Genomic DNA, 27,432 nt, shown 5'->3' on the forward strand with positions numbered 1-27,432 from the left:
TAGAGTGAAATAAAGATTTCATTCAGACTCTCAAGTCATTTCTAAGTATATGTGGCCATGACCTTCATGGTGACATACCCCAGGGATGATCCTCTTTTACTGTCTTCTCTACCGTCTTTTCCTAGATGATTTTATCCAGTGGCAGGAATTTAAATACTCTCAACATGCTATTGAGTTCCTGATTTATATCCTTCCTTCCGACATATCTCTGAGCTCTAGACTTGAATACCCTACTGCCTGCACATCTCCACTTGGACATCTGAAAGGCATCATAGACCTAGCAAGTGTAGAAGAGAATTCCTGCTCCCCACCCTCCCCATCCCCTTAATAATAACTAACACCAGGTACTGTTTTAAGTATTTTGCATGTGTTTATTAATTTAATCCATAAGGCACATCTAAGTAATAAGTGCTGCTATGATTCTAATTTTACCCAAAAGAAAACTGATGCAGAGGATAAGTAACTTGACCAAGGCTAGTAAGTGATGAAGAGGGGATGCAAACTTAGTGTTTGTCCACAATGCGCATGTCTCACAACTACTGTAGTACAGTCCTCTTCTCTAGGGCTCCCCAGCTGGAGGAGCACACTGCTGTCAGGCCAAAATCCTAGCAAGTATCCTTGATTCTATTCTTTCCTAGTGCTTCCCACATACCATCTATGAGCAGGTTCCTTCAGCTACATATTCCATATGTCTCAAGTCCATTAAATTCTCACCATCTTTATTACCACTGCTATCACCTGTAGGGTCTAATTCAGTAGCCACCTGACTGGACTCTCACCTTCCATTATTTTTCTACAGTTCTCCATACGACAGCCAGCATAATTTTTAAAAACCCTAAAACAGACTTTACTATTCCCTTGCCAAAGATATCCAATGACTGCTCCCTGAAATCAGAATAGGATCCAAATTCCTCTCCATGGCCCACCAGAGCCCACATAATCTGGTTCCTGTCTGTTTTTCTGAATTCCTGTCATCCCAGGCTCCCTCACATTCACTGTGCTCCACTCACACTAACCTTTCTTCTCTCTTTCTTGATTACACCAGGCTTGTTTCATAATAGGGCCTGTTTCCTTTGCATAGAACTCTCTTACCTTAGGCATTTGTGTTTACTGTAGGCTATTCTCCTCTTTCATGTCTCAGCTCACATGTTATACCAGAGAAGATTTCCCTTTCAGCTTCTCTAAATCAGCACTCCCCTTGTGCTTAACCTGCCTGGAATATTCTACCACTCTGTATCCCACTGACCCTGTTTTATTTTCTTTGCAGCTCTCTTATTCCTATAAGATTATTTTATTCACTCATGCGCTTATGTGTTTCTTGTGTTTCTCCTCTCATTAGAGGTAAGACATATGTAAGCAGCAGACTTGTGCATTTTGGCTACCACTACACCACCAGCTCCTAGAACAATGCCTGGCACATAGTGGACACCAATTAATATTTTTTGAGTGAATGGCCCAAAACGGTCTAGTGTTCTTGTAGCTGACTTTATACTTCTGAAGCATTTATAACAATTAATTTTACTCATTCTAGAATTCCTTCCAAAATGCTGCTCAAATATATTCTCCCAGTACATGTTATGTTCACAGTAAAAAAAAAAATAGTGTAAATATTGAGGGCCAACTGGTATTAGGCATTTGACATGGAGTGTCATTCTCACAGGTGACATTCATGCTTTGAAGTAAGTGTGATTCTTATTTTAAAGATCTGGAAACTGATGACGAAGTGGGTTAAACACTTGCCTGGGTTTACTTAAATAGAAAGGGGCAGAGTTGAGATTTGGACCCACACTGATGGTTTTTTTTTTTTTTAAGACAGGAGTCTGGCCCTGTTGCCCAGGCTGGAGTGCAATGGCACAATCTTGGTTCACTGCAACTCCTGCCTCCTGGGTTCAAACGTTTCTTCTGCCTCAGCTTCCCAAATAGCTGGGATTACAGGCATCTGCCACTATGCCCAGCTAATTTTTGTATTTAGTAGAGACAGGATTTCACCATGTTGGCCAGGCTGGTCTTGAACTCCTTACCTCGTGATCCACCCACCCTGGCCACTGATCTTAACTCTCAAGCTCTTTTCAGCAGGAATATTATATTCACCTGTGCAACTGGCTAGAAAATGTAAATAATCAGAAAGATGAAATGATGAGAAGCCTTTCAGTTTATAAAAAATGTGAAAGTTGAGGAGTTTAGGTCAATATGGCAGACTGGAAGCAGTTCACATGTGTCATTTTCACTGAGTGGAAACAAAAGGGCTAGTGAACACTGACCCTACAAGCCAATCACCTAAAAAGCCACATTGGGATCCATCAAGGCAGCAGGGAGACATAGAGAGCACTGAGGAGTGAAACTGGGCACCAGTCTGTCTGCACTCAGTGCAGAGGCCAGGAGAACCCCTCAAAAATGGGAAAAGGCAAGTGAGTGAGAGCCCCGTGGGGTCCTGTGCAAGCCTGGGAATGAAAAAATCTCCTGGCTCTACTCCTTTCTAATTAAACAGGAGTTAACTATCCTAAATATATTTGCATCTAACAGTAGAGCACCCAGATTCATAAAATGAGTTCTTAGAGCTCTGTGAAGGGACCTAGATAATCACATAGTAACAGTGGGAGACTTCATTGAGGCAGAAAACTAACAAAGATATTTGTTATGGGAAGTCAGGGAACCCAAACAGAGGGGCTGCTGAAGCCATGGCAGAAGAACATAAATTGTGATGATTTCATGGACATTTGTTAGTTACCCAAATTAATACTTTTGTAATTTCTTATGCCTGTCTTTACTGCAATCTCTGAACATAAACTGTGAAGATTTCATGGACATTTATCACTTCCCCAAACAATACTCTTATGATTTCCAATGCCTGTCTTTACTTTAATTTCTTAATCCCATCATCTTCGTAAGCTGAGGATGTATGTTGCCTCAGGACCCTGTGATGATTGCGTTTCTGCACAAATTGTTTGTAATGCATGTGTGTTTGAACAATATGAAATCTGAGCACCTTGAAAAGAACAGGGTAACAGCGATTTTCAGTGAACAAGGGAGATAACCATAAAGTTTGGCTGCTTATGGGGCTGGGCAGAACAGAGTCATATTTCTCTTCTTGCAAAAGCAAATAGGAGAAATATCACTGAATTCTTTTTTCTCAGTAAGGAACAGCCCTGGGAAAAGAATGCATTCCCAGGGGGAGGCCTCTAAAATGGCCACTCTGGGAAGGTCTGTCTCATGCAGTTGAAGATAAGAGATAACATATGCCCTGGTCTCCTGCAGCACCCCCAGGCTTGCTAGGATTAAAAAATTCCAGTCTGGTGAATTCTAGTCAGACCGGTTCTCTGCTCTTGAACCCTGTTTCCTGTTAGGCTGTTTATCAATGACAATGCATGCACAGTGGGACAAGAACCTTATTAGTAATTCTAATTTTGCCCTGGCCTTATGATCTTGCTCTGCCCCCATTTGCCTTGTGATATTTTATTGCCTTTGAAGCATGTAATCTCTGTGACCTACACCCTATTGGTACACTCTCTCCCCTTTGAAAATCGCTAATAAAAACTTGCTGGTTTTGTGGCTCAGGGGCATCACGTTACCTGCCAACACGTGATGTCACCCCTGGAGACCCAGCTGTAAAATTTCTTTCTTTTGTACTCTTTCTCTTTATTTCTCAGATCAGCTGACACTTAGGGAAAATAGAAAAGAACCTATGTTGAAATATTGGGGGCTGGTTACCCCGATAGATATTCAGTACTGAAACTTGACATTTGACCAAATGGACCTAATAGACATCTACAGAACTTTCCACCCAAAACCAACAGAATGTACATACTTCACATTTGCATATGGCATATAGTCTAAAATCAACCATACAATTGGCCATAAAACAATTCTAAGCAAATTAAAAAAAACTGAAATCATACCAACCAAACTTTCAGACCACAGTGCAATACAAATAGAAATCAATACTATGAAGATCACTCAAAACCATACAATTACATGAAAATTAAGCAAGCTACTCCTGAATGACTTCTTGATAAACAATGAAATTAAGTCAGAAATTAGGAAATTCTTTGAAAATAATGAGAACAAAGATACAACCTACCAGAATCTCTGGGATACAGCTAAAGCAGTGTTAAGAGGAAAATTTATAGCACTAAATGCTCACATAAAAAGGTAGAAATACCTTAAAGGTAGCATCACACCTAGATGAGCTGGAAAAACAATAGCAAACTAACTACAGAAGTAGCAGAAGACAAGAAATAACCAAAATTAGAACTTAACTGAATGAAACTGAGACGTGAAAAAATGAACTGAATAAAATTGAGACACAAAAAAGCATGTAAAAGATCAACAAAACTAGAAGTTAGGTTTTTGAAAAAATAAATAAGATTGATAGCTAACTAGGCAAATAAAGAAAAAAAGAGAGAAGATCCGAATAAACAGAATCAGAAATGACAAAGGGGACAATACCACTGACCCCATAGAAATAAAAAAAACCCTCAGAGACTATTATGAACACCTCTCTCCACAAAAACTAGAATATCTACAAGAAATGGACATATTTCTGGAAGCATGTTCCAAAATTCAACCAGGAAGAAACTGAAACCCTCAACAGACCAATAATGAGTTCTGAAATTGAATCAGTAATAAAAAGCCTACCAACCAGGAAAAGCCCAGGACCAGATAGATTCACAGCTGAATTCTACCAGACATAGAAAGAAGAGCTGGTACCATTCCTAATGAAACTATTCCAAAAAAAATTGAGGAGGGACTCCTCCTTAACTTGTCTTATGAGACCAGCATCATTCTGATACCAAAAACCTGGCAGAGATACAACAACAAAAAAAGAAAACTTCAGACCAATATCCTGGATGAACACAGAAGCAAAAATCCTCAACAAAATATTAGGAAATAGAATAAAGCAGCACATCCAAAAGCTAATTCATCACAGTCAAGTAGGTTTTTTTCCCTAGGATGTAAGGTTGGTTCAATATATGCAAATCAATAAATGTGTTTTATCACGTAAATAGAATTAAAAACAAAAAACACATGATTATCTCAATGCAGAAAAGCGTTTGATAAAATTTAGCTTCCTTCATGTTTAAAAACCATCAACAGACTAGGCATTGAAGGAATATACCTCAGAATAATAAGGGATATCTATGACAAACCCACAGCCAATATCATACTGAACAGGCAAAAGCTGGAAGCATATCCTTTGACAACTGGAACAAAACAAGGATCCCCACTGTCACTACTCCTATTCAACATATTCTCTGGAAATCCTATCCGAGAAATTAGGCAAGAGAAAGAAACAAAAGGCATCCAAATATGAAGAGAGAAAGTCAAACTATTTATGTTTGAGGATGATATAATTTTATATATAGAAAAGCCCAGTATCTGCCTAAAAACTCCTAGATCTAATGAATAACTTCAGCAAAGTTTCAAGATACAATATCAATGTACAAAAGTCAGTAGCATTTCTATACACCAACAACATCAAAGCTGAGTGCCAAATCAAGAACACAATCCCATTCACAATAGCCACTCACAAACCAAAATACCTAGGAGTACAGCTAACTAGGGAGGTCAAAGATTTCTACAGGGAGAATTGTACAACACTATTGAAAGAAACTAAAGACAACACAAAGAAAGGAATAACATTCATTGCTCATGAATAGGAAGAATCAATATTGTTAAAATGGCCATACTGACCAAAGCAATTTACAGATTCAGTGCTATTTCTATCAAACTATCAATGATGTTCTTCACAGAATTAGAAAAAAAAAATACTCTAAAAATCATATGAAACAAAAAAAGTGCCCAAATAGCCAAAGCAATCCTAAGCAAAAAGAACAAAACTGGAGTTATCACATTACCTGACTTCAAACAATACTTCAAGGCTATAGCAACCCAAACAGCATGGTACTGGTACTAAAACAGACATATAGACCAATGGAACAGGTTAGAGAACCCAGAAATAAAGCCTCACACTTACAGCCATCTGATCTCCATATAAAAAATGTTCAACATCCCTAATCATTAAAGAAATGCAAATCAAAAGCACAATGATATACCATCTCACACCAGTCAGAATGGCTATTCTTAAAAGATGCTGGTGAGGTTGCAGAGAAAAGATGACATACAGTGCTAGTGGGAATCTGAATTAGTTCAGCCACTGTGGAAAGTAGTTTGGCAATTTCTCAAATAACTTAAAATAGAACTACCATTGCATTATTGTATTATTGGATATATACTCAAAAGAATATAAATTGTTCTACCTTAAAGACATATGCATGTGCATGTTCATGGCAGCACTATTCACAATAGTAAAGACATAGAATCAACCTAGATTCCCATAAGTAGTAGACTGGATAAAGAAAATGTGGTAAATAGACACCATGGAATATCATGCAGCCATGAAAAAGAACTAGGTCATGTCCTTTGTAGAACACCCCAGTGGATGGAGCTGGAGGCCATTATCCCAGGCAAACTAACGCAGGAAGAGAAAGCCAAATACTGCATGTTCTCACTTATTAATGGGAGCTAAACACTGAGTACATACGAAAGCAAAAAAGAGGGCAATAGACAACAGCACCTACTTGAGGATGGAGGGTAGGAGGAGGATGAGGATTGAAAAACTAACTATTGGATGTTATGCTTATTTCCTGAGTGATGAAATAATCTGTAAGCCAAACCCCTGTGACATGCAGTATACCTGTATAACAAACCTGCACATGTACCCCTGAAACTGAAATAAAAGTTATAAGAAAATATGAAAGTCAAGATAACAATGTTTGAGTCTACAGAATTGAGGGTTGAACACATTGATGACAGATTTGGTAAGAACCACAGGCTGGGAAATTTGTTTCAAATTGAAAGTAAACTTATGGACTGTATCAAAATAATAGAGAGTAGGGAGTAATCATATGAATGCCTACAGAATATTTTAAACAAGTTATATATCAGATGGATAATGTTATTCTGGGAAACCAGAGAGTCTTGGAATTCTCTGCCTCACCAGAAGTCAGGGAGGCCAACCAGCCTTCTCACACATGAATTCATTGGGGCTGTTATGAAAGCATACCATGCGGAGGAAGGGGAATCCTAATTCTCAGAAGCAGTGTTCTGTTCACCCTATTTCACCATATAATTACTCTGCTCAAGTCAATTGGTGCTGGGCTTTTCTTAGTAATGTTTTAAAGAATTTCACAGAGTTAGAACTGGTCGAGGCCTTACTAGTGATTAAATCTAATTGTCTAATCCCAGGAAAAGAAACAAACCCAGAGATAAAGATTTATGATTTGTAAAGTGCTTTCACACTCACAGGTTCGCTGCATTCTTATTTCATTGCCATCTTTGCAGGGGAGAAATGAGCTCTGAGAGTATACATGTCAGTAAGTTGTTCACTGCAGGAACACAGTGTGCCAGGTCCTACAACCTGGTATATTTTGAAAGAGATTGCATCAGCCTTCCCCCTTTATGATATTAATAAAAGATTTTAAACTTAATTTGTAAGAATTAAAACTTTCTGGGAATATAAATATATAAAGGTTAGCAACAAAGGAACATGCTGTTCCATTTATGGAGTGTGAAATAAGAGGAAAATAATAACTGATTGGTCAAGAACAAAACAAACACCCAATGGAAAACAATTGACAAGAAACAATTCTCAAAAGGGAAATACAAATGGATGATAAACCTAAATGACCATATTAACTCTTGCTTAGAAATACAAATAACAATTAAAAAAATGAATGAAATTAAACATTTTACCTATTAGATTTGCAAACATTAAAGAATGACTAAATCCAATGTGTAGAGAGACTGAGGAGAGAATTACCTTTTGCTTTCTTCTTTGTAGTTTTCTATATTAATTATTTTCATTACTAAGTGTGTGGATTGTTTATATATTTAAACAATAAAAATTTATTTTCATTTTGGACATTTGGACCAAAAAACCCCAAACAGGCCTCACCCTAATTGTAGTTTCTCAAAGGCAAATGTTAAAGCTTCCTAAGGTAAAATTTCTTTATTCAAAAAATACTTCTCTTGCTAACATTTAAAAAAATCACCTCATAGGGTGCTCTATCCCACCTATTATTCAACCTCAGATCTCTTTTGTAATTTCTTTGATATCTCATTAGAAGCACATTCAATTAGACCTGAAGTGTAAATAACCTCTCTCTCTCTGTTCCTTCCCCTTTAGGAAAACAATTCCCATTTCTCTATTCTAGTTCTTACACCTCCTGATCATAACTTTCTCTGCTGGAGTCTTTCTTCTGACTGATCGGATGTACAGTTTCCTGAAAGAACACAGAAGCAATGTGCCTTTTATTACTTTGTCAAAATTATCCAGTGTCCTCTTACTAGGCAATACTAACAAGTCATCCACTTATTGGAATTACTGTCTTTAATCTTCTGTTTCTTGTCCCTTCATGTAAAATCTACCCTATTGATCTCCATAGGCAGTTTCACATGTACACATATTTGCCAAAATATTATCACACTGTCTTGGTATATGGTTCAAAATAACTAAATGTAAGAACTTTTCCAGCATCAGATCAAACTCAGTCACAAAACTATTAGTTCTATTGTGACCTCTTTCCATTATATATTTGCTTATATATGTAAAATTAAATATTTTTATACAACATGATTTTAACATACTTTCTACAGGGAAAAATAATAGGATCCAGGTCTTCAAATTTTACAATAATATCAAATGTAGTCTATTCAAACCCATGTTTCCACAAATGGGCATTTCTACTACTTGTATTAGAATCATCTAGGTGATCTGGGCCTCTCTCTTCCCCCGATCTACCAAGACAAAAATCTTTGAGTGTGGAATTGGGGAATCTGCATTTTTAAGCAAACATTTAAAGTGATTTCTCTTGGCTCTTCTGTGGTTTGGAAACTCATGAAAATAGTCCTATATTGATAAGTGATTAAACACATCTGAATATCACTGAGTGAAAGAATGATTAAGAGGAAACTAGTGATGAATTCTTGGACCATTCCTTTAAAAAAATACAGTAGGACTTTGCTTTCTGTTCATTTACAAGTTACCTGTAGATTGATCACTGGTGCCCAGTAAATCTGTGTTTCAGGTTCATCAACAATAAAAGTACAGGTATACTTGGGTGTGCTGGCATGGGCCTGTGATTTTAACTACTTGGAAGGCTGAGCTTGAGCCTGGGAGTTTAAGTTCAGCCTGGGCAACATGGTGAGACTCTGTCTCAGAAAAAAAAAAAAAAAAAAAAAAAAAATCAGGTATAAGCTGTTGACTATATCATATGTAAGTGACTGGAAGGATTAGTTTTAATTAAGTAATAACTTTGTTCCTTAGAGACATTCAGTTACAACAGAGAAACAATCTGAAATCTGCTGATGGCTTGAAAACAAAGATAATTAATTACCCTCCTAGACTTTCCTTGCTTTTGAGGATGTTGCATTGAAATTGTGTCAATTTCTTTTTGTTTTTTCTATTTTCTTTTTATTTAGTTATTTACTTACTTTAAGTTCCAGGATTCATATGTAGAGTGTGCAGGTTTGTTATATAGGTATATGTGTCCCATGGTGGTTTGCTGCACCTATCAATCCGTCACCTAGGTTTTAAGCCCAGCATGCATTAGCTATTTGTCCTGATGCTCTTCCTCCCCTCACCCCCGCCCCCCACATTGATATTGTGTCAATTTCTAAGTATGGAGCATTGAACATAGGCCCTCCTAGGCCTCTTCAGAGGCTCTCAAGTATTCTGAAGTTTGATGAACAGCCTCTTGCCACTGGCATCTTTAGAGTTAGATTCCACTTAGGTAAACCTAACTTTTTTGAATACAATGAGGAGCTGTGTCTTCTTTGAGAATGGTGACTGAGTACTAATTAGTTCTTGCAAAGTGCAAATGACAATGCTATTGGAGATCTGCTTCTAGCAGGACAGTCCTTGCAAGAAAGAAAAATGTGTCTTTAGTTTTCCATTCTTCATTTGCCCCTCAATTAGAGCAATGACAATGTCCCTGTATCACATTAGAAATGACATAGACTGGGAAAGTATTTTCTCCCTTTACTTCCTTTAAATACTTATTGCATTTCTAGAGCAGATTAGCAAATCATGTCGAGATCCTTTGAATATTAACCTAACTTACTTTTTTAAAGCAATCACACTAGAGTTAAAATGGGTTTTCATTATAATGTCTTTTCCTGAAAATATTGTCAAATAATTTTGTTAAATGTTATACAAAATTTCCTAGAAGTATTTTCAGCATATCAGAAATCTGAGTTTGGCAGGATATAACTATTCACTACTCCATTGGCAGCAGTTCTAATCTTCATTTTATTGTCAAAACCACTTGAATTCATTTATTCAAGAATATCGAGTAAGCTGTCTTTCTATGTGAACTCAAATACTTTATCTTTTAAGATTCTTAGATAAAAATGGCTCTGTTATATGTTATTCTGGCACTATATATATATACAAATATAAATACATAAATAATATAATATCAATTTTTTAGATATTATATCAAATATATTTAATTATATAGAAAAATATATGTCATAATAATTTCTATAAATATATATTTCAAACTATATATATATATTATATAATATATTATATAATTAATATATTATAATAAATATTAATATAAACTATAATAATACAAATATATTTTTATATTTATATATTGATTAATTCATATTATATATTTATATTTGTATAGTTATATACTCATATAATACACAAATAATATAGTATATTAATATATCTCATATAATATATATCTATGTTATAATATATATAACAATATATATATAATATATATATAATATTCATCCACAAAGATAGTGAAGGATATATTATTGTTTATTTTGAGGATAGATCATTGTTAAATGCCTCAACCAGATGATCTAATATCTACATGCAATTTTTTTTTTCCCAGAAATCTGATTCTACTCAGTTTATGTAGTCAGAGAAAAAAATAGAGACAAGTAGTTACGTAAAATAAAAATGTATGTATGAAAGGGGAAAAAAGGTACATTACTATACCAGGCACCAGGATATCAAAGCAGGGGAGATAAGGCAGGGGAGATAAATAGAGAAGGGATAAACAGATAAAACACCATTGTTGTTTCTAGATTGGGGTAGTTAGAATAGAAATTCCAAAGAAGGAAATGCCAGTACAATAAGGGCACTAAAACTGAGGTGGATGCAGAAACATAAATCAAAGAGAACAAAATAGAAAAATGAAAGTATAATGAAATGGTGACAATGAAAATGGTAAACTGTGCTTAGGTAACTATGTGGTAGTCCTAATCAACTGGCTTTCAAAACAGTCTCTAGTCTCATAATTGATGCACTTCTAGAAACATGTTATTAGAAACTCCTAAAGTAGTGAATTGATCATAGTCACACATCTGCTCCAATCAAGCAATCTTTGGAGAGGTACATTTCTTAAGATACCTAAGTGAAGGGACAGTTACTTGCTCCCCCATGTTAACCTCCTGAGTGTAAGGAATATGAAGCATTTAACAGCACAATAATTTAGTTTTCTCCAGTTAACTACTGTTAACTCAGAGATCTAGAGTAATTGTTTGAGCATCTATATGCCATCAAGATTTCATTTCCCAGTGAGGAAAACAGTGAAGTAGTAGAATTTCTTGGAGAGTTGAGTCATTGTAAGGATTGTAGCATGATTACCTGAAGAGCATAGCTTGTGGTACACAGAATAATATCTCCTTTGCCTCCCCTACCAAGAAATCCATGTCCTAATCCCTGGAACCTGTGAATGTGAACATTACAAGGCAAAAGAGATTTTGCAAATGTGATTAAGTTAAGGACTTTGATATGGGGAGATTAATCTGGATTATCCAGGTGGGCCATATGGGTCCTTAAAAGCAGATAACCTTTCCAGTTTTAGTAAGAGAGAGATGTGGCTATGAAATAAGGCACAGAGAGTATTTCTGACTTTAATGATGAAGGAAGGGAATATGAGCCAAGGAATGTGGGCAGAATCCAGAAGATGGAAACAGCAAGGTGATGGGTTCTCCCCTAGTGCCTCCAGAAAGAAACACAGCCCTGTGGATATCTTGAACTTAGCTCAGTAAGATCCATGTTGGATGTCTGACCTTCAGAAATGCAAAATGACAAATTTGGGTTGTTTTAAGCCACTAAGTTGGTGGTAATTTGCTTTGGCATTAATAGAAAACCACAGTTATTTTAGCAATTGGTGTAATTAATAACTATAACTATTAATAATCATTATAACTATTAATATTAAAATAAGAAAGCATTTAAATTCTAATGTGTATTATAGAGGTAAATTTTAATTTTAAAAATTTCAGTTCATCTAGAAGTGTAATAAGTTGGCTATATTTCTTTGGTTATAAACAGTTTATAAATTATGTCAAATAGATCTCATGATTTATTTTATATTAACATCATGATTTTAATATCCACTTTATATTTCAGTCTCCAGTTTCATTATTCATGGAAGCTTATAAAACTTAAGAATAAAAAAGTGCTTTAGCTATTAATTCATTTTTCCCAGAGACTAAGTGACAATATGTCAGAATTTACTTGACTTTTTCTATTTTGTTTGTGTGCTTTAAAAAATGTTAGGAATGCTGGCATAAAGCAGTTTTAAACATCACACAGACTTTAAAATCTGAGTACATACGATAGAAAAAGTGAAATTATCAGAATTATGGGCAATTTTCTTTCTTTAATTGACTGAGTGCCAGAAGGACCTGTCACTATGCTGTCACTATGCCACTCTAATACATCAAAAACTTATTTCAGCCCAAGACATTTCAAGAAGTGACTAATACTAATTTTTGCTCCAGACATATAAGCAAATCTAGGGCAAAACTTCAGATAAAACCCATCAAACTATAACAGAATCTGATAGGATGCAATTTACTGTAAAGTAGAGTTTGGCAAGAAGAAATTGCTATGGACACCACCTAACACCAGTTGTGTTAAGCTCACAACTGTGAAGCACATGAGGTGGAAAAGCTCAGATTTTGGAGCCAGGTAGACCTAAATTTTATATTCTAGGAATGCCACTGACTAGTTGTAAGATCTTGGGCAAGTTAGTCATAAGCTATCAGCCTCAGTTTCTTTATGTAAAATGATGCTGCTTATAATCTTTGTTTTATAGGATTTCTATGAGAATTAAATGATGAAGCAAAGCACTTAAAACAATGTATGTACTCAGTAGTGTTACCTATTTTGGGAGTAACTTACTTCAGTTTTTATAGGTTTAACAGTATAAACCACCAGCATAGAGATACAAAATGATTTTTTACATGCTGATTTATTTTCTGGAAACATGGAATGTTAGAAGAAATCAATTCTCTTGACCAAGAGAAGGACATAATCCAGTAACTGGCAAATAGTACAATTTTCTCCAAGGTTTTTGATTTCCTTTATCAAAAATGTGTTTCATTATTCATCAGCGTATCCTTTGAAACCTTATGACATTATTTTAACAGAGTAAATGTGCATAATTTTCTTAATATCTGTATAACCTAAATCTCTGTTCTGAATTTGCCTCTTGTATTCTTCTGCTACTACAGTAAGTAGAAGTCATCATTGTCTGGTTGAGCTTTGGTACCGTCTATGACAGCCCTCGTGTATCACGTGTGGGCTGGATTCACTGCATCAGACTTTTTTCTTTTTTTTGAGACGGAGTTTCGCTCTTGTTGTCTGGGCTGGAGTGCAATGGCGAGATCTCAGTTCACTGCAACCTCCATCTCCTGGGTTCAAGCTATTCTCCTGCCTCAGCCTCCAGAGTAACTGGGACTACAGCGTCCTCCACCACACCCGAATAATTTTGTATTTTTAGTAGAGATGGGGTTTCTCCATGTTGTTCAGGCTGGTCTTGAACTCCCGACCTCAGGTGATCTGCCCGCCTCAGCCTCCCAAAGTGCTGGGATTACAGGCATGAGCCACTGTACCCGGCCTGCATCAGACCTTTAAAAAATGTAATTAGTCACCAAATATCCTGTTCACATATTCATGTGTTCAGTAACAGCATTTTGCTTTCTTTAAATAATGTATAACTCATTCTTTTAGAATGTCATTGCATAACAAATCACTCCTTAATAGTAGAGAAACATTCCATTTCACAATGTAACAACAAATTTAATACAATATATTAAATGTAAATAGATTATGAATATGAAATAGTTTTTCCCTTTGCTAATCTATTTTATGATTTCCCCATGTTAAATTATAAAATTATTTCCTTAAAATAACTGTATAGTTGTATAGTTGCTAGCACACTATGGCTATTTGAATGTGATAATAATATTGACAGTAATTTATGTTCCTGTGCATTTTTAATATGATCACATTATATCAAATGTAGAAATAAGTATTCCACCAAACAAAGAGAGAGAGGAAGAGGGAGGGAGAGAGAAAGGGAGACAAACATTTCATATACATTCATAAGAATGGTCTCAAATTGCCTAACGTTGTGACAATCATAAAACAATTAGGGACCAGTGGAACTGGACATTCTGTTACCAAAAATGTTTAGGTGACTTCCAGGGAGCAGTAATCTTCCCGGTATGAGCAACAATGGATATATATGAGGAAACTGTTAACTAGGCATTGTGAACTCAACCAAGCCATCTTTGAAGGATGAGGGAAAATAAAGACATTTACAATGCAGAAAATCTGAGATGGTTTACCATTAATAGATTCTCATTGAAGGAAGTCTTTAAAATAAAGTTTAGACTATTACCATGAATAAATTCTCATTGAAGGAAGTCTTTAAAGTTTAATAACTAATTATTTAAACTTACATAATTTCAGTTCAGCCTAAAGGTTTTTCTATACATCATGAACTATAACAAGTAGAGGTGTAAACAGACCACAGTCTACACTTGTGCCAATTATTGTATTTTGGCCAGTCAATTGTGTTCGAATCATGTTCAAATAAGGCAAACACTAACCTGTAACCAATCCAGCTGTTTCTGCCCTCACGTCTGTTTTCTGTATGTCACTTTCCTTTTTCTATCCATAAATCTTCTTCCACCATGTGGCTGCGCTGGAGTCTCTGAACCTACTCTGGCTTGGAAGGCTGCCAAATTCATGAATTGTTCATTGCTCAATTAAATTCCTTTAAATTTAATTCAGCTGATGTTTTTCTTTTATCATGTCTAAAGGATATACTTCAGAAAGAATGCAGTTCATTCATTCAACAAATGTATAGTGAGCCAGGCACATTTCTCTGTGCTGGAGATACATCAGTGAACAAAACAGAGGAAAAAAAAATCTTGCCCTAATGAAGCTTACATTTTAATAGTCAAAATAACAAAGTAGTGGCCAAAACCTCAATTATTTTTGCACCAATCTAATAAATTAGTAAAATATATGGTATGTATGGTAGCATGCTGTGAAGCCTTTAACAATTGGGTCTTTGTGAATAAAAAGCCCAGATTTGTAGTATTTGTCCATTTTTATGGTGTAAATACTCCTTCCCTAAAGCTGGGAAGAGATGCACAAAATTGACCTTATAAGCCAGTGTGAGCCAGTTTTGCACATCATTGGTGATCATAAGTGCCAGAACGAAACATTCTCAGGGAAAGATGGGAGATTTAGGGGTTGCAACTTTAAAGAGAATGGTCAGAGAAGACTTCACTGGGCAAGTAACATTTGAGTAAAGACCCAAAGGAAGCAAAGAAGAGAGCCATGCACCAATCTGGGGGAAGGACACTTTAGGGAGAAAGAACAGCAAGTGCAAAATTCTGAAACAGGAGCGAGGAACAGCAAGGATACTAGAGAAGCTGCAGTAGAGTGAGTGAGGGAAAAGGAGCTGGGCGTGTAGCAGAGATAAAGACCCTGGAAGTTGCTGGAGGGTTTTGAGGAGAGGAGGGTCATGATCAAAATTATGTGTCAATGGCATGACTCTGTCTGCTCTATAAAAAAAGGGGTGAGGTGTAGAAGCTGAGAATTGCATCAGATGGGAAAAAGTGAATGGTTAGCAAAGAAAACAGTAGAAATCTGGCAAATCTAATCAAATTTTGATGGTAGTAAAAACAACAGTGCCTAATATCCAGGGTTAAACAACAACATTCACATCCAGAACAAGAATAACCTATCAGCCAAAGGAGAGAGAGCATTATTGGAGATAAAGAACTTTCTACCTTTTGACTGAGGTATGAAGATATTGGCACTTGTTTAATGCATATGTTTAAATTTCTGGAAAAACTACTCAAAAAAAAAAAAAAAAAAAGAGAGATAAAATACATTCATTTAAACCAGCAATGGATAGAAAAAAGAAAGAAACTGACAATTCAAATGAAGGTAAAATGAAGAGAGAAAAGATGAGACGAAATATAACCAGTGGAGCAAATATAAAACACAAAATAAAGTAGCTAAAATAAATCCATATACATTGATAATCCAATTAACTATATGTAGATTGATCTTGTTAATTAAAAGACAAATATTGACAGAGTAGACAAAAAGCAAAGTTCACCTTGAAGCTATTTTCAAAGCTAATTTACAGTGTGAAGACAGCAAAGAGATTAAAAATATATAAAAAAGGGGTAAGATATATTTCTCAAATACTAATCAAAAGAAAGCTGGTATAGCTGTATTAGCATTAAGCAAAACAAACAAAGGCAAAACAACATTAATACAGTTAAAAAGATAACATAGAATGATAAAGCATTATATTAAAATACAATTTCAAAATATATGCACCTAACATAGCTTCAAAATATAGAAGGCAATAATTTTCAGAATAAGGAAATACTTTCAATCAACCATCAGAGTTGGAAAATTAAACATAACTCTTTTGATAGCATCAGGGATACCACTCCTCTCCCTCACACCCCAAAGAAGAATACAGTAAGAAGACAGATTTGAAAAACATAGTTAACAAAGTTGTATTGATATACCTTGATTAGAGAATATATGTTCCTGTCAAGTACATGAGGCATACTGTATCCAGTTATAAAGTAAATCTAGCAAATTTGAAGTATTGGTATCAAGCAGATACATGATTCTATAGCATAATAAAATTAAATGAATATCAGTAAATAAGAGATAAGAAACATCAGATATAATGGAAAGGAACTCAAGAAATATGAGTTTAGGAGAAAAGTGGCAAAACATTAATACTATGTACAGTGTACAGGTCTTGACATTTACACAGAGCACTTGAATAGTGAACTGTCTGGAGAAATTTTTGCTACCTTTCTATGTGTACTTATGACAGAATAATTGATTGCAGTTGTGTTTTTCCCCTCCTCCCAGTATTTGGTATGTTTTTTTTTTTAGCGATATTATGAAGCCTCTAGCTTCCCCTTAGCTGGTGTGGTGAATATTCATAATGAAGTTAAGCAGCACAGAGTGCACCTTTACACTCCAATTAGAGCCTCCTACAGTCAGCCCCAAGCAAGACTAAAAAGTCAGCTGAGTTTGTCTTTTGAGCTTGATATGTCTTATTTTTCAGTTTTCTGGCTTCCCACTTCTATTTTCAGCACTTTCTTTTCCCTAAGTACTCTTGGATCTTCTGTTAGAGAGGAAAATAATGATATAGTCACTCATGACATTGTATTTAAAATTTAAACACTTCCCTCTCTTCTGTGGCCACTTAAAAATGTAGACTTTTTTAAGGGCTAGTATACAAATACACAAATTATGGTATATTGAAATGTAGGAAAAGAGTGGGAAAGGTCTGTGGTGGTTAAAAAAGGAAAGTGGCTGTTGAGTACCTCCAGAAAGAAGTACAAGGTACTCCAGGAGGAGCCACAGTTACCTCTTCAGTAAGCTCAGATGTGACCGGGCGAGTTCTTCATTTTCCGATGAATTTTAGAAATTTTCTCAAAGTTTGAAAGAAATGTGTACCTATTACAGAAATAGAAGAGAGAGAGGAAGGGAGAGATGCAGGAGGGAGTGATATGTAACCTCTTTTATGCATTGCGAGTATTCAGCTGCAAGGAGTTCAGTCAAACTCTGAAAGACCACCTTTTCCAGAGTCTTTTCATTCAACTTCTCAAATGTCTTGAGACATAAATGTTATATGAAATGGTAGGTCTAAAGGTATAATGGATCTTATGACAAGAGTGAGTTAATGCATCTAAAAGATCATATGGGTTGTTAGTGTTCACTGGGTCATGAAGTGCTTTCATATAAAACTAAAATGCTTTAATTGAAGAAACATCACTTTCTCTCTCCAAAAACCCTTAGTCGGGAAGTTTGAGGGTAGGTAATAGATCACAAGGAACTTGAAATTTTGAACATCACTAAAACTCATCCAATAGTCCAATGGAACACATTTGCATGCATATGTCCACAGACACACACACACACACACACACACATACACACACACACACACACACTTTCCTGACTTCAATTTCACTGAAATTTGTCCTGCCTTTTTAAAGGAATATTTGAATTATCTAAACAATTTTCTTCTTTGTTTCTTTACAGGCTGTGGCTTGTAGCTTGCATATTCCTAGACAAACGAAGACCTCAACTTAGATCTGTTCTTTCTTTTTTCTTTTTTTTTTTTTTTTTTGTCTTTTTGTGGCACGAAGAGTGAAACACTTTGTGCCATGTCATAGTTTCTTTTGTGGCTTTGAGGCTCTTTAAAATATACTCATATTATTCAGTTTCTAGGTGGGTAAAGCTGATATTGCATTGCTATTCAAATCTTCCCATTAAATAAGGAAGCACATTTTCTGTTCCACATAAGGAATAAAAGTAACATCCATGCAGTGATTAGTTTAGTAGTTAAAATTTATGTCTGGCACTCTCCTTCCAGTTGATACATAACAGTTTATGTAACTTTTGATTTTCTCACATTCTTTTAAATTTTCCAAACACTTAAAATAGGGAAAATATAATATTTTCTCATAAGTGGTAACAATTAAGTAATTGATTTAAACATTTGTATTAATTATATATCCTTAATCACAAAATTTATGATTTTCTTTTAGACCTCATGATTTTTGATTATTTCTTCATTTTCTGATTTAGTCAGGTCACCCCTATCTAACTCTTGGACTCTAAGTTTTAGCACCAAATACTTTCAGTCCTAGACAAACCAGGACAGTTGGTCTTCCTAGACCCAGTCCACCCTCTAGCTACTGTATAATTTCTCTTTTTTCCTTCATACCAAACTTTCTCCACTGAGTGCTCTACATTCTCTTTCTTCACATCTTGACCTCTTCTTGACCCCTTAGTTAGTTAACTCCTGAACGCACTGCAAATGGGCTTTGGTCTCTATCATTCCACTCACATAGATTACGCAAGAGTCCCCAGTGATCTCTGTCTTTTCCCAAAGGAGACTCTCCAGTCCTTACCCCAGTGGACTCTGCTGTTGGGTTTTATACTGCTGATCACACTCCTTCTGAAGCTATAGTATCTCAGCTTCCTAGTCTCCGACTGTTCTTTTAAACTCTTATTCAAGGGATATTTCCCTCTACTTGTTTTCTAAAAGATGATTTTCCTCAATATTCTACATTTGATCATCTTCTCTCATCACTCTATAAATTATTTCCCTGGCTGATCTCACACACCTTCATGTGGTGAATGATTCCCTATAGGATGATGAATTTGAAGTCTATATGTCCTACCCAGACTTTTTCTGTAAAGTAACTACCTGTGAAATGCCTCTGCATCCCACATGCACTTTAATAAAACTGAAAATTTTAATATGACCTTTAATGATCTTCGCTATGATCCTGTTACTTACTGTTGTTGACATCATCAACAATTATTTACCTATGCTGAAATCCTAATGTCATCCTTATATTCTCTTTCATGACAAATTCTAATGTCATGATTATATTCTCTTTCATCTCCATTTAGCCAATTACTAAGTTGTTCAATTTTACTTCCTAAATAGATCTTATTGGTCCTTCCTTCTCCATTCTTACTCCAACTTCCTGGTTTCAAGAAATTGCTATCTTTGTCTGAATTACTACTACAGCTTTCCAAATCATCACATCTATCTAGTCTTACCTTCGCACTTCGTCCTACATTCTTAATACTTACAGGTACACAGCACACACGGAAGTGTTTCCCACAATTTATATAAAATTGTGTAGATATGTTTGTTATTGTGCTTACCATGTTGCAAGCTATTTACCTATTTACCACCCCCACGAGACACTTTATCTTTGTATCCCTAAAGCCTGCCTCTGTGCCTGGAATGGGATATAGCCATATTAAGTATTGAACAGACAGATGCTCAGCACAATGAGCTTTCTTATGACTCTATTCTTCCCTGCCCCTCTTCTAAAGGAATGGACCACAGTTCAAGATTTTATCTGTAAGTTCCAAAAAGTGCTTCACATGTAGTGCACACTTAATAACTAGTTTCAGAATGAATACATGAATGACTGTTTTTACTCTCAGGGCAACTGACTGCAATAAATCAGTGTTTTGAGACACAATCACAGATGCAATTTAGAAGTAATTAAAAAACCGAGATTATTCAAAACATTTTTTTAAAAGCCTTAGGTAGTTTAGAAAATATATTTCTATCTAAATATGAGCAGTTCATAAAGTACACATGCCAAATTTTCTTTAATGTGTTCAATATAAGCCTCTAATTTTTCATACCCCTGAAAAAACTGGCTAAAAAAAAAAAAAAAAAAAAAAAAAAAAAAAAAAAAAAAAAAAAAAAAATAACTTTCTGGAGCACAAAGACATTTTGTATTTTGTTAATATTAGGGGAAAGGGGGGGCCTACATAAAAAACTCAGGGATTTATTTTACCTATTTTAAGTTCCATAACAAATATTATTTGACAGTTTCAAAAACAATTTCACATCAGAATATATAATTCATATTGAAAAACATTTCTCACCAAAATAATTTGAAATGGAAAAAATGGGAAGAATTATGTATTGTTTGTATCTTCAAACATGTAATAAATGCTTAACTACCAGCTTGGTTTAAATTTAGCTATATTTTTCAAAAAGTAAATACAAAGACTTAATGGAAAACTTAAAATACAGCTTCTTTTTTAATTAATTTCATTTAGCTAAAAAGGAAGAGACTAAAATAATGCCAAGAATTATGGAAGTTTTTTTTTCTTTTCAGTCTTCACACTCTTTTACAGTAACATTTAATGGTCCTTCTGGTATTCTTAGCTCACTTAACTAGTGTGATGAACATTACTATTATTTGCCAGATGCTTAGTGCTTTTAGAGAAAAGAACAAAGTTTTCAAGATGTATTTTTTGCTATCTGATTTGGTTCTAGATATTCTACCAAAAGGTCAAAGCTATAGAATAAAAGCTATGTATCAAAAGTCTCACTTTTATGAGAAATCAATATGTAGTATAGCAAAGATAGAATCCTATGATATTTCGAATGGGAAACTAAGATAAATGTAGGTAACTTTAATTTTTAAAATGTTTTAATAGTGAACAATCAGCTGTTTATGTAAGACAATCAACTCATAATAATGACAAACTATTTCAAATAATTGTTTTCTGTTTAAGCGCAGCAGTTTTACACAAGAAGAAATGTAATACAATTTAAATGCAGCATGATTGGCTTCATATATGTGTCAGAAGTGTTCACTGAAATCTAGTTAAATCCTCATGTGTATATGTGAATAAATATGCTTGTACAGTCATTGATCTTCATATTTAGTAGTACTGATTTTCAGTTTCAGAAAAATATAAGAGAAAATGCATTGCATATTTGACTTCCAAAAGTATCTGAACTTGCTACTATGAGATCTGCAATTCTTGAAATTTGTGGAAATATTTATTATCATTAAGACAAATTCACATTTAAATGAGCTAAGTCTGAGATTAGTAATAGTTTTTTTTGAGGTAGATAGTTTCTGGACAGTAATTAAACAAAATGATTTCTACTCTAGTTGTAAATACATGTAGAAAACCATTTCAGGGTCCTACCACACTCAAACTTTTAGTAAAATCTTTATTTTTCTTGATTTAGACAGAAGTATATAATCTTATTAGTTGATTTAGGGTGAGTGATAATCCTAGATTGCCCAGACTTTCCCAATAAATCCCATGTCCTGGGTAACCCAGTCGTAGTACAAACTGGGATAGTTGTATCCCTGCTGTGAGATGAACTGAACTTTGAAACTTGAGAAAATAGAGCCTTACCTTTACATCATTGGTGTTCATTCTTGTTCCCTCTTTTCCCACAAATATATCATCAATATCCACAAGAATGTACCTGTCCAAGGACAATGTCAGCCTCTTCCCTGATAAGAAGGAGATGGCATCTATGAAGATGAGCTTATGCAGCCAAAAGTTCAGGTTGTTGCCAAAAAGAACCCTTTGAATTCCATCGTGAAGCCCCAGGTCATGTATGATAGTGGCATAAAAAGCACCTTTAGAGATGGAAGGAGAAAGGTTTTCTGGGGTCTTTACTTTGGCAAATATTACCGGTTGGTAGGCTGAATGATTGATCTGAAAAACTGTCCAGTCAGTTCCAGGTAAAGAACCTTTATCAAGCTTGGAAGATTTGGTCACACGAAGCAATGGAGAATGAGGATTAATACAACAATCTTTTACTGCAAGATTTCCATATATGGAAAAAGGGAAACCTTTTAACTGAAAGCTCTGTACACTCTTCTCACTAGTTTTGTGGAATCCAATGACACCCACACCATATTCTACACAGTATTTATCTAGAAGGCTTCGATTCCAGGAGTCCATATTTATATACTTTAAAATATTCTCATAAATAATGAGAATGTATTTGCCTTTCATTTTGTCTATAAGCGCTGGGAGATCTCCCTTTCCAGGGGCAATTTCAATGTGATACTGGAATCTACTTGATTCTAGAATCATAATGATGTCTTGACCAAGAGATGAGTACTGGCTCTCTACAAATACTAGGACTGTGGGATCTATTCTTGAGGCATCAAAAAGCTTCATTGCTTTCACTTCCATGAGCCGATATGGTAGGTGCTGGAGGTCACCACAGTCAACTTCTGAAGCTGTCTCAGAGAGTTCATTTTCCTGTTTGTAGCCACTGTACAGATAGTAAGCAGAAATGATAATGCTCACCATACAAAAAGTGGCAAGCAGAATGACTGTTCTTTGAAAGTGCCTGTGAAGCTTCATGATAAAACTCATGTTGTAGGTATTTTCCCCAACTATGCCAATAGAAGCACCATAAAAAGTTAAAAGAAAAGATGGTGTTCCAGCTACTTTCCCAATCTCAGTCAAGAGTTTATGTCACCATTGCAGCTCATTTGTATCACTTGGTCAGGACTCACAGAAAATACAGCCTGAAAAATAGAAAAGAATATAAAACAGTCAGTTTGCAGCATTAAAATAGGCAAGTTTTTTATCTTGTTGACTAGCATAAGTGGCAGAGTATTTGGCAGATGAACTGGTGTATAGCAAATTCGAAGTCCTCCCTTTTCTTCTCCCAGATCTGCGTGAGGACATGGGACTGATAGAAAGAGGAAAAGGGGTACATTGAGCCCTCTATCCCTAGTACAAAAAAGACTTTGGGCTAAGAGGAAATTTCATGATATTCACTGTGCTTTGCGTCAAACTCTATAGATAGTATAGAACAAAGACCACAGAGCGGTCACCTAAGCCATACACTGCCATTTCTTGCCATCTGGCTATACATTATGTAATACACACTCAAGCTGTTTGTTTTTAATTACAGGTACTGAATGTTTATGCCACAATTAAAACATGTTTTCTTCTTTTCTGCAAAGTCATTGGCACAGTCCATTTTATCATTGTATACACATTTTACATTCATTAGAGAAACAAACTTATGATAATTGCTCTCATTAGAATAGCCCTTTCAAAATGCATATATGGCCTCACAATGCAATTGATTATTTTAGAACTGCATATTTTCATAGTTGCATTTTCCAAAAATCAAAACTGTCACGTGGTAAGATAAATATTAGGAATAAAATACTTCTCAGGGTTTCTGCAAATCTGGTGTGAGACCATTGGGAATCATATCTCTTGGAGAAGAGCATATTTACCTATTGATTCACTTTCTATACCATTCTATTTCCACTTTTGAGAAGGAGTTTTGTAATTATGTGAAAACTACTCCAGAAATGTTTTAAAAAATGTAATGAAAACAACTGAGACTTCATGAAACACTTTGTTATGCAATAATTTGAAATCCCTTTTAAGTCTTAGTAACCTTTGAAAGTTTAGTAACTTTGAAAAATAATACGAAAGAAACATGGGCGCTTCTTTTTTTATTTGGGTGTTCTACATTTATTAGGATTACACTTCCTCTGGTATCACAGCACACTGATACAGATTTACTGCTAAGAGTATTTTGAGTGCATGAAGCTTAAGCAAACTGTGTATATATCTCTGTCAACTGAACAATATTTTTTCTCAGGTAGTTGAACTAATGGGAAACGAACACATATTTCCTGGCTAGTCAAATCCAAAATAATGTACAGTCATGCTTGGATTTACCTGGGCACCTAAGGAATTCCTTTCCTTTTAAAAAATTTCAATCATTATTTTAGAGGGTACACATGCAGGTTTACTACCTGGGGATACTGCGGGATGCTGACATTTAGGGTATGGATCTTGTCACCCAGGCAGTAAGCACAGTACCCGATAGGTAGTTTTTCCACCGTGTATGTCCTCCTTCCTTCTTCCTCCCTCTAATAGTCCACAGTGTCTGTTGTTCTTGTGTATATGTCCATGTGTGCTCAGTGTTTAGCTCCCACTTATAAGTGAGAACATGTGGTATTTAGTTGTCTGTTCCTATGTTAATTTGTTTAGGATTATGTCCTCCAGTTGTATCCATGTTACTACAAAAGACATGACTTCATTTTTTTATGGCCACATAGTATTCTATAGTATATTTGTACCACATTTTATTTATCAAATTCACTCTTGATTGGCATCTAGTTTGATTCTTTATCTTATTCACTATTGTGAATAGTGCTGTGATAAACCTACAAGTGTATGCATCTTTTTAGTAGAATGACATATTTTCCTTTGGGCATATACCCAGTAACGGAATCCATGGTCAAGTGATAGCTCTGTTTTAAGTTCTTTCAGAAATCTCCAAACTTCTTTCCATAGTGACTGAATTTGTTTACATTCCCACCAACAGTGTATAAGCATTCCCTTTTCTATGCAGCCTCACCAGCATCTGTTATCTTTTAACTTCTTACTAATTGCCATTCTGACTGGTGTAGATGATATCTCACTGTGGTGTTGATTTGCTTTCTCTGATGATTAGTGGTGATGAGCATTTTTTCATGTTTCTTGGCTACTTGTATGTCTTCTTTTAATAAAGAGACTATTTTGGCAGGATATTTAGCATTTTCTAGGTATAGAATCATATCATCAGTGAAGAGAGATAATTTGACTTCTTTTTCTGTTTAGATGCCTTATTTCTTTCTCTTGCCTGATTGCTTCTTTGAAGAAACATCTGCTCATGTCCTTTGCCTGTTTTTAAAGGGGTTGTTTGTTTCTTTCTTATTGATCTGTTTCAGTTTCTTATAAACTCTGGATATTACACCTTTGTTGGATGCATACTTTGTGAATATTTTCTCCCATTCTGTAGGTTGTCTGTTTACTCTGCTGATAGTTTCTTCTGCTGTTCAGAAGCTCTTTAGTTTAATTAGGTCCCACTAGTCAACTTTTGTTTTCGTTGCAATTGCTTTTGGGGACTTAGCCAAAAATTCTTTGCTAAGGCTGATATAATGAACAGTATTTCTTAGATTTACTTCTAAAATTTTTATAGTTTGATGTCCTGCATTTGAATTAATTTGCTTACTTAATTTGCTTAGGATTACAGACTAGGCAAATTACCTTGAGTTAATTTTTGTATATGGTACGAGGTAAGGGTCCAGTTTCATTCTTCTGCATGTGGCTAGTCATTTATCCCAGCACCATTTACTGAATAGGGAGTGCTTTACCTATTGCTTGCTTTTGTTGGCCTTGCCAAAGATCAGATGATTGTAGGTATGTGGCTTTATTTCTGAGTTTTCTATTGTGTTCCATTGGTCTACATGTCTGCTTTTGTACCAGTACCACGCTGTTTGGGTTACTGTAGCTTTGTAGTATAGTTTGAAGTCAGGTAGTGTGATGCTTCTGGCTTTGTTCTTTTTGCTTAGAATTGCTTTGACTGTTTGGGCTCTGTTTTGGTTCCATGTGAAATTTAGAACAGTTTTTTTTTCTATTTATTTAAAAATAACATTTGTAATATGATAGGAGTAGTGTTGAATCTGTAAATTGCTTTAAGAAGCATGGCCATATTAATGACACTGATTCTTCTAATCCATGAGCATGAAAAGTATTTTCATTAATTTGTATTGTCTTTGATTTATTTAATCAGTATTTTTTAGTTCTCCTTGTAGAGATCTTTTACCTCCTTGACTAGATGTATTGTTAGGTATTTCTTTTTCTTTGTGGTTATTGTACATGGGATTGTATTCTTCACTGGACTCTCAGGTTTGATATTATTGATGTATGTATAGGGACACTACTGATTTTTGTATATTGGTTTTGTATCCTGAAACTTTTCTGAAGTCATTAATCAGTTCTAGGGACCTTTTGGCAGAATCTTTAGCATTTTCTAGGTATAAAATCATATAATCAGCAAAGAGAGATAGTTTGACTTCTTTTTCTATTTGGATGCTTTATTTCTTTCTCTTGTCTGATTGCTCTGGCTAGGACTTCCAGTGCTATAGGAGTGGTGAGGGTGGGCATCCTTATCTCATTCCAGTTCTCAAGAGTAGTGGTTCCAACTTTGCCTGTTCAGTATGACATTGACTGTGAGTTTGTTATAGATGACTCTTATTATTTTGAGATACGTTCTTTTAATGCCTAGACTGTTAAGGGTTTTTTATCATGAAGGTATGTTGGATTTTATTTAAAGATTTTCTGCATCTCTTGAGATTATCATATGGTTTTGCTTTTAATTCTGTTTATGTGGTAAATGACATTTATTGATTTGCATATGTTGAAACAGCCTTGCATCCTAGAAATAAAGCTGACCTGATTGTGGCATTAAATTTTTGATGTGCTGCTGGATTTGGTTTGCTAGTATTCTGTTGAGAATTTCTGAATCTATGTTCATCAGAGATATTGGCCTGAGGTTTTTTCTTCATTGTGTCTCTGCCAGCTTTTGGTATCAGGCTGATGCTTGCTTCACAGAATGAGTGAGGAAGGAGCCCCTTCTCCTCAATTTTTTAGGAATAATTTCAGTAGGATTTGTACCAGTTCATTTTAGTATGTCTGGTACAATTCGGCTGTGAATCAGTCTGGTCAAGTGCTTTTTTTGGTGGGTAGGTTTTTTGTTTTGTTGGTAAATTGGGGTGTGAAACTGTGTTGTAAGGTTTTTTTTTTGGGGGGGGGTTTTTTTTTTTTTTTTTTTTTTTTTTTTTTTTTTTCCCATTGAAAGGGGGTCTGGCCCTTTCCCCCAGGGTGGGGGGCCGTGGACTTTCTCGGGCTCCACCAACCCCTGACCCCCCGGG

General features: G+C 35.3%; 1 protein-coding gene across 3 annotated transcripts in view; it reads right to left on the minus strand.

Annotated features, from left to right (window-relative positions):
* The window catches only part of LOC108528882 (bifunctional heparan sulfate N-deacetylase/N-sulfotransferase 3), a 220,154-nt gene that overhangs the window by 176,947 nt on the left and 15,775 nt on the right, over positions 1-27,432 (minus strand). For all 3 annotated transcript variants that reach the window (XM_017870891.1, XM_017870890.1, XM_017870889.1), the window contains exon 2: positions 22,094-23,229. In XM_017870891.1, coding sequence (XP_017726380.1) covers positions 22,094-23,074 — 981 coding nt within the window. In that variant the 5' untranslated portion in view covers positions 23,075-23,229. The remainder of the gene's footprint in view (positions 1-22,093; positions 23,230-27,432) is intronic.

This window comes from Rhinopithecus bieti, unplaced genomic scaffold (genome assembly GCF_001698545.2).
Source record: "Rhinopithecus bieti isolate Rb0 unplaced genomic scaffold, ASM169854v2 scaffold_5846, whole genome shotgun sequence".
NCBI classification, from domain to species: domain Eukaryota; kingdom Metazoa; phylum Chordata; class Mammalia; order Primates; family Cercopithecidae; genus Rhinopithecus; species Rhinopithecus bieti.